The sequence below is a fragment of the Lynx rufus genome, unplaced genomic scaffold (assembly GCF_022079265.1).
Source record: "Lynx rufus isolate CCGP_SWC_20201006 ecotype Redwood Valley unplaced genomic scaffold, mLynRuf1.p SCAF_6, whole genome shotgun sequence".
NCBI lineage: Eukaryota > Metazoa > Chordata > Mammalia > Carnivora > Felidae > Lynx > Lynx rufus.
In genome coordinates this window covers 92,365,153-92,378,924 of record NW_025814878.1, presented here as the reverse complement: position 1 = coordinate 92,378,924, position 13,772 = coordinate 92,365,153, and the positions used below count along the sequence as shown (strand labels likewise).

The following is a 13,772-nucleotide window of genomic DNA, read 5'->3' as shown; positions in this document are numbered from 1 at the left end:
CCAAATAATGCGTATGTTTCACAATGATGTTTACAAATAGTATCACAGAGTGTTAAAAACATCACTATTCATAACAACATGAGCTTGAACCACCTGTGACTGAGGCAAGTTAACGTTGCAACTGACTGACAAGTCTGATCTGTCCCTGGAGGAACACAATCCCAAATCTCTTCAAGAGAGACTGGAGAACAGCTGGCAAGTTGCCTGAGCAAGGCAGGAGGCGGCTGCTACTCAGCAGCCCCTGGGATCTAATGGAGCCCCGGGATTATCCATGGTCCTCATTTTTAAAAGGCTAGACAACAACAAGATTGATCTGATTAACCTCATGTGCAGCTGGCTGAAGCTGTGATACACACGATAGGGCTCATGTATGTGTAAGCCCTCTGAAATGAATTACACTCATGAAAAAGTATACAAAGCTCTCTCTATACTTCACAGAAAAACTGTTCTGACACATGTGTTTTGGTGCAAGCAATACTGTCCAGTTATACTCAGGAAACCCCTTTTTCTATATCCTTAAATTGATCTTAAATCTACCCCTTCTTGGGACTTTTTAAACATTTTTTTTTCATCTAAAAGTGTTTTTTTTTTTTTTCTTTTTAAATGTCACTTACAATGTTTTTACTGATCACATCCTGAAGAGCAGCAGAGTTTAAGGGCACTTGACCTTGTTCTTTCAGAGAACTTTCCACACTTCCCATCCAGTCCAGCATTTCATCCAGGCCATCCTGCACACTCAGTGAGCGGGTCAAGGTTATCTGGAGTTTTTCATTTCGTTCATTAACAGACTTGGACAGATCATCATATCTCCCAACAATGTCATCTAGTCCAAAGAGATCAGGAAATGTTAACCATGAAGTTCTCTTTGACCTATTCCTTTTCAAAAATACACTAAGGTGAGTCACAAAACTTCCATACCAAAATTGGAAAAAGGAAAAAGTTTAAATGATAAATTCAAAATACATAATCAGAGGACCATCTAAAAACTTAAAAAAAGAAGGAAAGTATCTCAGTGGAATATAAAAAAAAGAATTATTTCTTAAAAAATAGTTCAAATATATGCCATCTGCATTTGAAAAGAGATTTTTGGATGCATAAATATTTGAATTGTCGCAGAGACTGTTAAGTGGTCTAAACTGCTGATGTTTGGAATAAATATTGGTTCTCAACCTGACATTTCAAATTAGCCATACTTGGTAACTATATGGGGGGGAAAAGGTGACAGTCAGATACAGCTATTCTCAAGAAACAATACACAGCTATAAAAAGATTTATCAAGAATTAACCCTCACGTATAAAAAGTTATCTCTCCCATGTACACATATACATTCTCCGTCTCTCTCCCTCCCTCTCTCTCTCTTTCTCTCTCTCTCTCTCTCACATACATACACACACACACACACACACATAATTAACCTTCTGTCATCCTTCACATCCTAAGCAAAGTACTCAAATGCACAGAAATTGACAGATCCAAACATGAGAAAATAAATAAATATAATCAGAAAACAGATAATGAAAATTCACTCAAAATAAAGAGGGTTGAGGTTATGCTTCTAAAATATAAATAGAATGTATTTGAAAAGTTTGATAGCAGACAAAAGGGAAAAATAAATGTTAACAGCTTGACCTATCTCAGATGAGATTAACTTTCTTTTCAATTAAGATGCTAAAAAAAAAGCCCATTCTAGCCAATTTTTCACTCAAATATAAAGTTCTATATTTTAACATCCTACATTCTGTACTGCAGACCAAAAAAAGTTCAAAGAACAATGATTTTAAATGTATTAATCTCTCTCTGGAATAATCATCAATTTGTCACTCACTGTACAATAATTTGAAACATATTTTAATTACTTCTGAATGCTTTAGTTGGATACATTGTATGTGCAGTTAGCAGAAAACTTTGACCTGAAACCCCTCTCTAAAAGTGAAATATTTTACACGTTGTGTTTGGTCCATGGAACATAATCTATGTAAGCAGTATTTCCCTTTGATTGTTTTAATATATAATGAGAAAACAGTTTGACAAATTTTCACTAAATTGAGAGGTTAAATTTAATTTAAAGAGACAATCATGCTTCTGCCACAGAACATAATGAAGCCCTGAGAATGTGGAGGCGGAGTGGGGTGGGGGGCATAGGGAAGTGCACTGAATATGCACCAAGATTCTATCAGCAGACAAAACAAGCAGCAAGTTCAAATATAAGCCCTGCTTTGAAAGTCACAAGAGAAGATACTCTGAATTGCAGGTAGTGATTGATTACCAGGTGAACTGCTTCTCAAATGGGCAATTCTGTGCATCAGCAGGGTAACGTAGGCAATCTGTTTAGCCTTGCTAAGGGACGTCCCACACAAAGTCAGCTATTTTAATAAAATTAACACATCTTGAATGTTACTATTTTCGTATTTCTTAGTGATCAAATACTGTCACTGAAGTCAATTCTTGCTTTTACTAAGTGAATATTGTTTTATAAAAAGTGACAAAATGAAATCTACTGTAAGAATATTAATTTTTTAAGTGATTGGTTTTCTTAGAGGTCACATAGATCTTAGAGAAATTCCTCTCTATCTTAAATATATTTTCACATATTCCTAGAAACTAATACCACATAAAAGTTTTAAGTCTTAAAATAATGTGTAATATGTGGAGTTTTAAGCTAATAAAAATGAGACTATGTACAATTAACAGTGGGAAAAATGTCAAAATGCCTCTGCAAATAACAGCAACACATATAACATAGTCTTTCTTTCTTCTCCAAATCTCTGTGCCCAAGTCTTTAAAGCAGTTGGTTGCAAATGTGGGATGTCAAAATGGTACACTGGCATACAGGAACAAAATGTTAGACCTTCCATTCATATTTTTTACCTTATACTTTAAAATGTTATGTTTTTGTATTTTATAATTATAATACACATAATGCGATAAGACAGTAACGTGTACGTAACTTATAAATACACATGCATATATGAGGGTGTATGCTGAAAATTATTTGATAGAGGTGCGTGATCAAAGAAGTTTAGACATCTTTAAGAATGTAAAAAAAAGTTTTCCTTCTACAGAGCAGTTTTAGAAAAGCAAAGCTTCGTCCTTCTCTTCATCTAAAATTTCTGCTCAGATTTTAATTCACACTTTCTTTGATGTGAAAACACAGGTCCAATTATCTTACAAAACATTAAGTTTTCTATTTCACATGTAGAAATATATAATAACCTGAAACCACACATTAAATAATATGAAAAGCAGCAAAGTCAAAGCAAAACATACAGTAAGACAGCAAGCATTTATCGATACCCCCACTGTGCATTTACTATAAACTAAACATTATGAGTGGATACGAAGAATAACATGCAATAGCTCTTTTCTTAAGAAATGTTGAGGGGCACCTGGGTGGCGCAGTCGGTTAAGCGTCCGACTTCAGCCAGGTCACGATCTCGCGGTCCGTGAGTTCGAGCCCCGCGTCAGGCTCTGGGCTGATGGCTCAGAGCCTGGAGCCTGTTTCTGATTCTGTGTCTCCCTCTCTCTCTGCCCCTCCCCCGTTCATGCTCTGTCTCTCTCTGTCCCAAAAATAAATAAACGTTGAAAAAAAAAAATTTAAAAAAAAAAAAAAAAAAAAAAAAAAAAAAAAAAAGAAATGTTGACTCTGAGAGGGCACAAAAGCACCAACATAACTGGATACAAGTTCTAGTATCACCAAAGAACTGGGGCAACTGGAACCCTGTGAGACCCCTCAAAGGCTTCTAGAAAATGGAGAGCTGGAAATGTTGGTTTAAAGCACATCTCTTAGCCCCACGCTCCTGCTTTCAACAAAGACAGACCCCTCCAGAGAGTCTCTTTGGGCTACAGGATTAGAGGCTAGCTCTGCCCAATGCCATCAGCCAAAAGAATCTGAAGTTCTACTTCCTGTGGTGAATATTACATAGAGTTTTTGTTACATTTTCTAAAAATAAAACTAAACTTTAAATATACTCCTCTCAAAGAATACAACCCCCACTCCCAATATACGTGCCGAGAAAAGCCATGCCTCTTCCCAGATTGAGAGGCACCATTTCACAGTGAAAGGCCATAAACAACACAATATACACTAGTGAACGTGTTCTCCATATCAGAATATCTTCATTTAGGATTTACCCGGGAGAAAGTGAACAAGGAAATCAATACTCACCCAGTGTTTTCTGGATATCATTCTTGGCTGGAAGTAAAGATCCTCTGGCATCTAAAAGGACTTCGGCCGTTTTTTTGAGTTTCTCTACAGCCACCTGCTGATTTGATATCTGCCCTTGCAGAGCCTGGAGGATTGAATGCCTCAGTTATACTCAGTAGGACTAAATGGTGTATTTCCAGTATAAAAAAATTGCTTACAGTAAGATAAAGTTAAATTGGACAGAATAATCTCTTCATCATTACAAACTTAGAGTCCTTAGAGTAAGGCCAGTTATAAAGTGGTGTTAGCAAAGATATCAACCAGTCAGGATGATACAAATTCAGTCTTGAAATTAACCCTTGAGCATATGTTCATGATACTTGGCCTGATTCTCGATCTTGCAACCCTCTACCTCTAGCCTGAGATCCCCTTGAGTCCCCACTTTGAGACTTCAGAGGATACCCTCACTAACCACCAGAAAACAACAACAAAAATCAACCTGACAAAAAACCTCTGGGACTCTGACTCCAAGTAAGGAAACAATTAGGGATTTCCATTTCAAGACAAAATCATGTTTATATCTGTTTATTCAACAAAAGTTACTTAACATCTAACAAATCCAAAATATCTTGCTATGTTTGTGAAGATCCAAAAAAAACAAAAAACAAACAAACAAACCAGACACAAAGCTCACCCACAGGGATCTTACAGTCAGAAAGTGTTAAGTGCTACTGGAAACTGAGAAGAGGAATAACTGGGAAGGGAACTGACATCCACCTCCATGGTGGTGAGACTGAGGTAAGTCCTGAAGAAAACATAGATTGAGGCATGCAGGAGTGGAGAGGGGTAACAGCTCCCTGCAGAGGGACAGATGGGGACAGAAACATCCTAGGAGAAGGGGAGGGTCCCAACCAGTTAGAGAATGTGTATGGGTGAATAAACAGTACCAGGACCGGGAAGGCTTCAAATGTCTGCTAAGGAGTTTACATTTTACCCTGCAGCAATGGAAAGTTATTCAGGGCTTTTGAATAGGGACTGACATGCTCAGAGCTGTCTTAAGAGAAGGCTAAATTTGTAGCACTGTGTGGGATAAACTAAATGGGTAAGAAATGAGGGAGAGACATCAGTTAGGGGCAACTTAAGCAGTTGAGAGGCCACGTTCTGGACTGGGAAGGTAGAATTGGTGATGGAGTAGGGGAGGGACCACAGCACTTGATAACTGGTTATCTAACACTGTGCTGTGTCATATGATAGCTACTAACTACATGGGGCTTTTTAAATTTAAAATTAATTGAAATCAAACAAAATTAAAAATTCAATTCCTCAGATGCACCAGCCACATTTCAAGCACTAAGTAACCAAGGGTGAGGAGTGGTTACCACAATGGAGAGATTACAGAATATGTCCACCATCACAGAATGTTCTATCAGACATCACTGCTTGAGGGGGCAGGAACAAGAGAAAAGACAAGAGAAATATCCAGAGTTTTTGAGCTTACGTAATTAATGGAATTCATAAGCGAAAGTGGGAGCAAAGGAGAGTCTGGGAATTTATGACTTCAAAGTACTCTTAGGACCCTCATATAGGAAAAAAACCCAAGGGTGTCAGGGTGGCTCAGTCAGTTAATCATCTGACTCTTGATTTCTCAGGTCATGATCTTGCAGTTTGTGGGATCAAGCCCTCCATCAGGCTCTGCACTGATGATGCAGAGCCTGCTTGGGATTCTTCCTATCTCTCTGCCCCTTCCCCACTTGCACACTCTCTCAAAATAAATAAACATTAAAAAAAGAATTAAAAAAAAACGAAAAAAAAACAGTGAAGTTGGAAAGGGAGTTGACTCTGAACACAGGCTGGAACTAGACATAAAGCACTGGAAGCCAAGACCCATGGTGAGACTGCTAGAGAAGAAAGTGGGAAAACACTGGAGAAGAAGGCCATAAGGAATCACAGAGAGTTCTATGTAAGTGATGAGAAGGGAAAAAACAAACACAAAAAACCTATCATCAAGGAGATGGAAATCTGCCTGGAACAATTCTGTCCCCAAAGGTTACAGGAAGACAGAAAGTGGAAAATGTTATTGATGTCATCTGCTTTAGAAAGGATACTATAACCTTGAATCTGAAGAGAAGCCCCCATTTCTCTAAGCAGATGCAGCTCAACAGCTAGGACAAAGAGAGAAGTAGAGGCAAGAACCACAGATAAGTCTTCCAGAAGTTTGGCCCGGCATTCCTAACCCCTCTGACGTAGCTGTGTCCAAATGGGCCACTGTCCACATGGGCCCCATGCTTGGCTTTCATTTCACTGAAGCTACTCAAGGTCCTCTTCCAGTCTCACATTCGGATTTCAAATTCAAATTCCCCTATGTCCAACTGTAGATGAACTCATCCCTGGCCGTGGGCCCAGGTTTCCAACTGGCTCTTGATCATTTCCATCTGGGTGTAAACAGTCACCACAGACTCAAAACACTAAATCTGAACTCATCATCTCATCCCCTACACCTGCACTTCTCCTGGTGTTGCATCAGGTGATCCAAGTAGTAACTCTGAGGCTCCTCCCTCAACCCTCCTTTCCACATGCAAATCCACCACCAGGCCCTGACAATTTTACCTGCTTAACGGTGTTTCTGTTTTTTCTTTAATCAGACCTCTGTTCTGTATTTCTGGATCACTGCAGGATAATATCTCATTCAACTCAAAAAAGCATCCTAACTGTGCTCCCTGTCTCCAGTCTCTTCCCTGATATAGCCTCCCCAATGTGTTCTATCTAAAATATATACTGACTAGATCACTCCTCTCTTTAAAATCTTTCAGTAGCTTCCCAGTGCCTTCATAAAAAAGACAGACTTGAGTATACTCTAAAAGGTCCAATGAAATCTATTCCTTAATTCTATCTTCAATATCATCTTCCACCTCCTGTTCCAGAAATGTACAAAAACACAGCTATTTTGCTCAAGCGGGACCCAATGTTTAACATCTCTACATACTAACCTTCTCATGCAACCTACCCCTCCCTGTTATCCTGAGCCTGGCCCTTCATAGTCAGCTGGTAACCCTCCTAACTTTCTCTTCAGCCCTAGTTCTAAGTACTCCCTGCAGGTTCTCCCATAAATGCCCTGTGAATATTACTGGGTTTGTCTCTTCTTTTAAACTATAACTTCCTTGAAAACTAGGAATTCATTCCATTCAGCTTCCTTTTATCACTGCCTACACAATGTCTGGCATATAACATTTCTAGAATAAGTAAATAAATGAAAATAAATAAAAATATCAAGTATAAGATCCAGAAAGATCCTCTTCTGTTTCAGCCTTCATTTCAGACTACAGCAAATGCCTATAGCCAATCACAACTATTTCCTCCACTAATTTTTATATTCAAGAAAACTTAAATGACATATGGGCAGTACATATATGTCAAAAGGCCCACTAAGCTGTGGCCAACATGTGATTTGTGATCTGTATACCAGATCCTAACGTTGTCCCAAGAAGCCAAAGAATCTGTGTCAGAGTGGGTCTGTCTAGGAAATTCTTCCAGATGTTTAGTTATAGAATGTATAAAAAATTCCTCAAGACAGGAACTTTACCTAGAACCAGACTGAAATGTAAGACACAGCTTACTTGCATTGCATGCTTATTTAAGAGATGGAATAAGGTTATGGATACCTCCAAAACCAGATTTTTTTAGAATGTGCGTTCTCCAAGGGGAGAATCAGGGTTTCAACATCTGTGTCTTCACAAAATCTTACAGTGGGCCTAGCACATAAATGTCTACCAAAAAAATATATGTCAAAGTTCTACAAAAACATCCAATACCAAAGATGGCCCTACTAAACATCCTAAAACTTAGAAATGGATTACAAGAGCAGCATTTTTTTTTCTTCCCCTCTCCTTTTCAAAACATCCCATGTCTTTTCTCTGCATAATTATGTTTAAGAGAGTCAACAGTTTTTAATTCCCAACATGTATTGGGTTATAATTTGGTGATAGCAGTGGTTTACAATACTACTTTAGGATAAAACTGCAAATTAAAATAGTCAAAAGGGTACCATATGTAGTTTTTAATGGATCTCAATGACATTAAAACATGAAAGAGCATCTATGACCGGAAATACTGAAAGATTATGACCTTGGGCCCCTTGCCTGGACCAGAGAAGCGTGAAATCTGTAAAGGGCACTTGTCCAACTCATAGAAGATTCCTGACTTGACACTATGCCTGAGATCAAGGCAAGGCTACAGGGTAGATACTGCCAGGCAGCATGACCTAGCTCCACACCTGCTCCCAAACCCAGGCCTCTCAGCTGGTCCCCAAATCTTGTCTTTCTGTGCCTCAGATGGGACAAAAATTTTGTTTGGTCCATGGATTTTCCTGGAAGCCGATCCTGAGGAGGTCATTATAGCTCAGTGGTATCAGAGTGCAGACAACTCAGCTAACAGTCATTTGAATAATAATGATAATGACAATGTGCTATTGGGAGAATTATTTCACATGAACCGACTTGGGTACCCCCAAATCACATTATCTGCCCAATAGAATATGTTAGCATTGCAAATGTAGACAAAACAAAATGTGGTAGTCTTATGTGTTTATATTACTGTTAAAGAAAAATAATTTTACATGTTAATAAAAATGAAAGAAATGGAGACTACCCAACCCTCATAAAAATTTATCCTTGCTACATGCTGAGATCATCTGTGAGGAAAATATGAACGTATGCCAAGAACAACTTCAATTGCACATTTAATTTTTTAAATTATGCTGTGGCTTAATTAGAATTTATCCTCTTTTGAGACATTGCTCTCCTCTTTACTATTTCTTTGGCTGCCTTGTGACTGAAAGAATCTTCTTCCACAGCACATACCAAGTAAGTTTTCCTGTTTTAGAATTAATCCATGTATCTGTTTAACTTAAAAGCCATAGCATTCTTTGGGGTTTTTCTTTCTCTTTTTGCTCCAGTTATAAAAAAATTACTTTCATATAGTATGTAATCAGTTTCCTGATAGAGACCTAACTTGAAATGTGTTGTATTTTATATACTTTCCTATACTAAAAGCACCTAACTTTTTTTTATGTTTTATTTCTTTTTGAGAGCGCATGAGTGGGGGAGGGGCAGAAAGAGGGAGACACAGAATCCGAAGCAGGCTCCAGGCTCTGAGTTGTCAGCACAGAGCCCGATGTGGGACTTGACCTCATGAACTGTGAGATCATGACGTAAGTTGAAGTCAGATGCTCAACCCACTGAGCCATACTGTCCTTTGACACGTAATCAAGTGTGACCTGAAAACTTAATTAAGGCAGATTTGTTCCAGTGCTCGTGGGAAAGAAAAAAAGAAAGGGTAAAAGCAAAGAGGTCCAGGACTGATAATCCACATCTAAAGGAAGGAAACAACCCCTGGGAGGCAGCACCACTGCAGGGATTCTGACCTGGAACTGGACCTCTCCCAGGTGCCTAATGTGACCCTGAGTAAAGACAGAAGCAGCGCCCTCCACTCTCCTCTCCTCTGGGCACCTCACCTCCCTCCTTTCATCCCGTGCTTCCCATCCCCATCTCTCTGCCTTGGCCTTAACCTGCCACATTTCACTCTGGTATGACCTCCAGGCAGAAGCTGCCAGTCTCAGGCAGTAACTAATGTTACAGTACCTGTTTTCCTTGTAATAGCACAATAATAATGATTTTTTGATTCTGTAACTAACAGAGGCAACTAAACTCTGAACTGTAGTTAGTTGTTTGACGGGCAATACTGTGTTTACTTTCTAGCTACAGCAGCAATAAGTGACTGCTACCCACCTGCTAAAAGAAAAGACAGAACAGATTTATGAAATGAAACTTTCAAATTCAAAATTATCAGTCACATGGAACAGGAGTAAAACACTTCAAAAGTTATCTCACTACATTAAGATTTTAAAATAGGCTTTCGGTTGCACAAGTGCTCAGTCGGTTGAGCCTCCAGCTCTTGATGTCAGCCCAGGTCATGATCTCCCAGTTTGTGAGTTCAAGTCCCATTTTGGGCTCTGTGCTGACAGCAAGAAGCCTGTTTGGGATTCTCTCTCTCTCCCTCCCTTGTTTGTGCACTCTTTCTCTTTCTCAAAATAAATAAATAAACTTAATTTTTTTTGAAAAATAAATAATATACGCATTAAATTGAAGATTAATACCCACTCTTCCATTGTGGGTATTCCGAGACTTCAATTATTCAGTCTGACACCAAGCCTGCATTTTTTGAAGAGCAGGTAGACTTTTTGAGAACTGTGCTAGGTAATAACTGAAGTTTATGTCTCTAAGAATTACAGGGATACTCAATAGGAACACCAATCCTGGCCCTCAGACCCCAGATGGGACAGTGACATCCATTCTTCCTTTTCACCTGTTCATTCTTGAACAAGTATTTACTGAGTACCCACTTTGGACCATGTACTCTTCTAGGTGCTGGGGAGGTAGCAGTGAGCAAAACGGAGGAAAACACACCTACCTTCAAGGAACTTACTTGCAATGAACAAAATAAAGAGGTGTAAAGATAAGTAAGTGGCCAGGGCAATAGTGGTTTTTCTTTAGGGAGGAGGGAGCAGTGGGATGTCAGCCATAACAGCAACATCCAACAGTTAAACAACAGTGGAAAAAACAATCTTATTAGAAAGAGAACTGAACTGGATGGTGAATTAGAGTTGCACCTCCCTTTAGAAAGACAAGTACTTTTCCCATACTTTATTCCCCTTTCCTACGTGAAACCATCACACGAGTGTGGGGAGACGGATGGCTTTCAGTAAGACGACAGAAGGGTTGATCTCTCACTTTTCTCTTTCTTTCTTGCTCTCTCTCTTACCTTGGTCTCTTCTAATTGCCTTTGCAGATTTTTAGGGTCCACAGCAATAGGTTCAGATAAGTGTTTGCTTGCTGTGACCTCACAGGCTTGGAGCCCAGAAAGAAGTCCACATGAGGCATCTTCATAGTGTTGATATTTATCCACCAAGTCTTTAAGATTATTCCCAAGGACATTGCACTAAAAAAAAAAAAAAAAAAAAATCAGAAGAAAAAAAGCATGAGGGATTAAAATCCCACTATCTTCGCATGTATTAAAAACCTTAGGACCTATGAGCAATGCAACCTGGAAAACACCAGACTTCAGCCAAAGTTAGTGAAACCTACAGGACTAAGATTTTCTCTTTTACATGCAGAAGCATCTTCAAAGAGTAACAATAAAAACAAAGAGGTAGTTCTAGATTTATACCAATTCAAAAACATATTTACAAGATCTGGGTCTTACCCCAGAACAAAGGATTTAGGAATCAGTCACCAGAGGAGGCTAATCTACCAGGGCACATTCCCAAGGAGTTTTATACACCATGTGTACAGCCATGTATTTGATGGAAAGGTTTTCAAAGTGCTTATAATAAATCACTCATATGTTACACAAGACTGATGTTGCACAAGGAGGGCAAATAATCTAGATCAGAATGAAGCAAAGGCCAATAATCAATGATGCTCTTCAAACCATCTGTGCAACTTGGCCAGTGTGTTCAGCTTATACTGTAAACAGGGAAATGTTCTTCGTATTGTTTTGTTTTTAAACAGAACTCTTCTGCTTGTCCACAAGAAGCTGAAACAGTCTGTTAGCCATTAAGTATTAAAATAGTGCACTGATCAAAGTTATCTGCAAAACAAACAAGAGTCATATATGTGAAGGGAATTATCCGAGATGAAACGTCACATCCCAAGCCTGAGAGGACGCAAATTAGCAAGCAAATTAGCAAGCCACGCTTTGGGCTCGGAACCAAAACATATACGCCACCTGGTGGTCAAATCAGATGCTGGCATTCTAGAGTTCAGGCTGCCTGGAAAATGCATCTCAAAACACTAACTAGGTATAACTTTAGGCTCCTAACCTTTAAACAGGTTTGCAGAAGTAAAGCACATGCATAAGAAAGACGGAATGAGGATGAAACCACCTTATTTCCTCTGCTTCAGTTCTTAGATTTCTCGCCTCTAATTCCAAAACAAAAGTTAAGAGGGACAGGGTGAAAACTCTAGTCATAGTCTGATCTTCCCTTAAAAATGAAATTACCTTCGAGTAGAGAGACCTGAAGCGATCGGTAGCATGATCCAATTTGCTCTGGACTTCTCTGTGGGTTGCAGAAGTATCAATATTGTCCTGGTCAGCCTTGCTACTGCCGCTTCTCCTGCTGCAAGATTTGGCCGCTTCTAACACTCTGTTTCCAGAAATTGTGATGTACCTCAAGTCCCCTTTGTGAGAAATGACGTCTTCTGAGAAACTCTTCTGCCGTTTCAGTTTGGTCATTAAACCACTGAGGTCGTCAGCACCTGCTTCCAGGTTTTCCAGTTCTTGTTCTGACTGCTGCAGCCAGTGTTCAAACTCGCTATAATCTGCATCGAACTTTTCTAATTCTTCCTGCAGAGAATGCGTTAATTTCATTTTCTTCTCCGACTCGGCCAGGGCGGTCTCATAATGTGTTTTCAGTTCCTTCATGTTCTTCTGCAGTTTCTCTTTTTCCTCAGGAGAGAGATAGTGACCCTGTTTCTCAAGCAAGGCTTGTGCAGACTGAGTGGCCATGAGGACTGCTTGGTGCTGAGAGACGATCTTCTCATGTTGGGCCTGCGTGAAAACAAATGAGCCGTAAGGTCAGAGCGGCGATGGGGTGACACTGAGGTGTCAGGAGCCCAGGACTGACAGACTTGCTTCTCATCAACCTTGTCAAGGTGCACAGTGTGTCCCGTGTACTGGTGCATTTCAGAAGAGCATGCTCTGACCACCCTAACCTTACTTCTGAGGAGGTTTCCCAATCTTCTCTAGAAAGTACTTAGATGATCACATAGGACAAGTACTGTTTTTGAGAAGTTTGGAAAAAATGTAATGAATTTCTCTTCCACGTCTAAAACAAACATCTACAGTATAATCTCAATTTACTCACTGCTTCCTCACAATCACCTTAAAGAGACTGCTCATGTCTTCAGCTAATTATTGAGCAGATAAATACAATATTTTAATTGAGAAATGATCCTGAAAAGACACATACATAGGAAAAAGAGAATTTGTTCCTTTTAAAGCTATAAAAATCCCATGACAACAATTAAGCGAGAACAATACACATTCAGAGGAGCCCAATGAGATCAAAGAGAATGCTGGAGCTACTTTGCTTCTCTGGCCCTCAGCTTCCTGCATGGGGAGAATGGAGACAATTACCCCTGCACGTCATGGGTTTGCTGAAAGGAGTACATGAGGTCACACGTGTAGAATACCTGCTGACGAGCCTGGCATGTGCCAGGGGTTAAAATACACTGGAGTCCCTTTCTCTCCAGCCATAGCAGCTCCTTCCATTCCCCGCAATATGCCATATAAATGTGGCAAAAAGGAGAAGAATCCTTTTGGGTCATTTTCCACATTTCTCATAATGGTTTACAGGGAGTCAAAGGGCCTGGTAACATTAACGCCGAGCTCTTTTACTGCTTGGCTGTCTCCCACCCTACTTGAGGCATGCCAGTCTCTCAAATACTACCTCTTCCCTCACCTTGTTAGGCATGTTAGGACCTTTTCCTCTGGCTGTTCTCACCAAATGGTTCTTCCCGCAGGTATCTGCCTCGCAACCCCCTTCCCTCTGACATGTCCTCTCTATGTCTT

The 13,772-nt window shown here is 39.6% G+C and overlaps 1 protein-coding gene across 5 annotated transcripts in view; it reads right to left on the bottom strand.

The window, feature by feature from the left end:
* The window catches only part of DST (dystonin), a 496,498-nt gene that overhangs the window by 114,017 nt on the left and 368,709 nt on the right, over nt 1–13,772 (bottom strand). For all 5 annotated transcript variants that reach the window (XM_047102585.1, XM_047102584.1, XM_047102586.1 and 2 more), the window contains 4 exons: nt 12,201–12,749; nt 10,962–11,138; nt 4,167–4,290; nt 615–823 (listed from right to left, as the gene is read on the bottom strand). In XM_047102585.1, the coding sequence (XP_046958541.1) occupies nt 615–823; nt 4,167–4,290; nt 10,962–11,138; nt 12,201–12,749 (1,059 nt within the window). The remainder of the gene's footprint in view (nt 1–614; nt 824–4,166; nt 4,291–10,961; nt 11,139–12,200; nt 12,750–13,772) is intronic.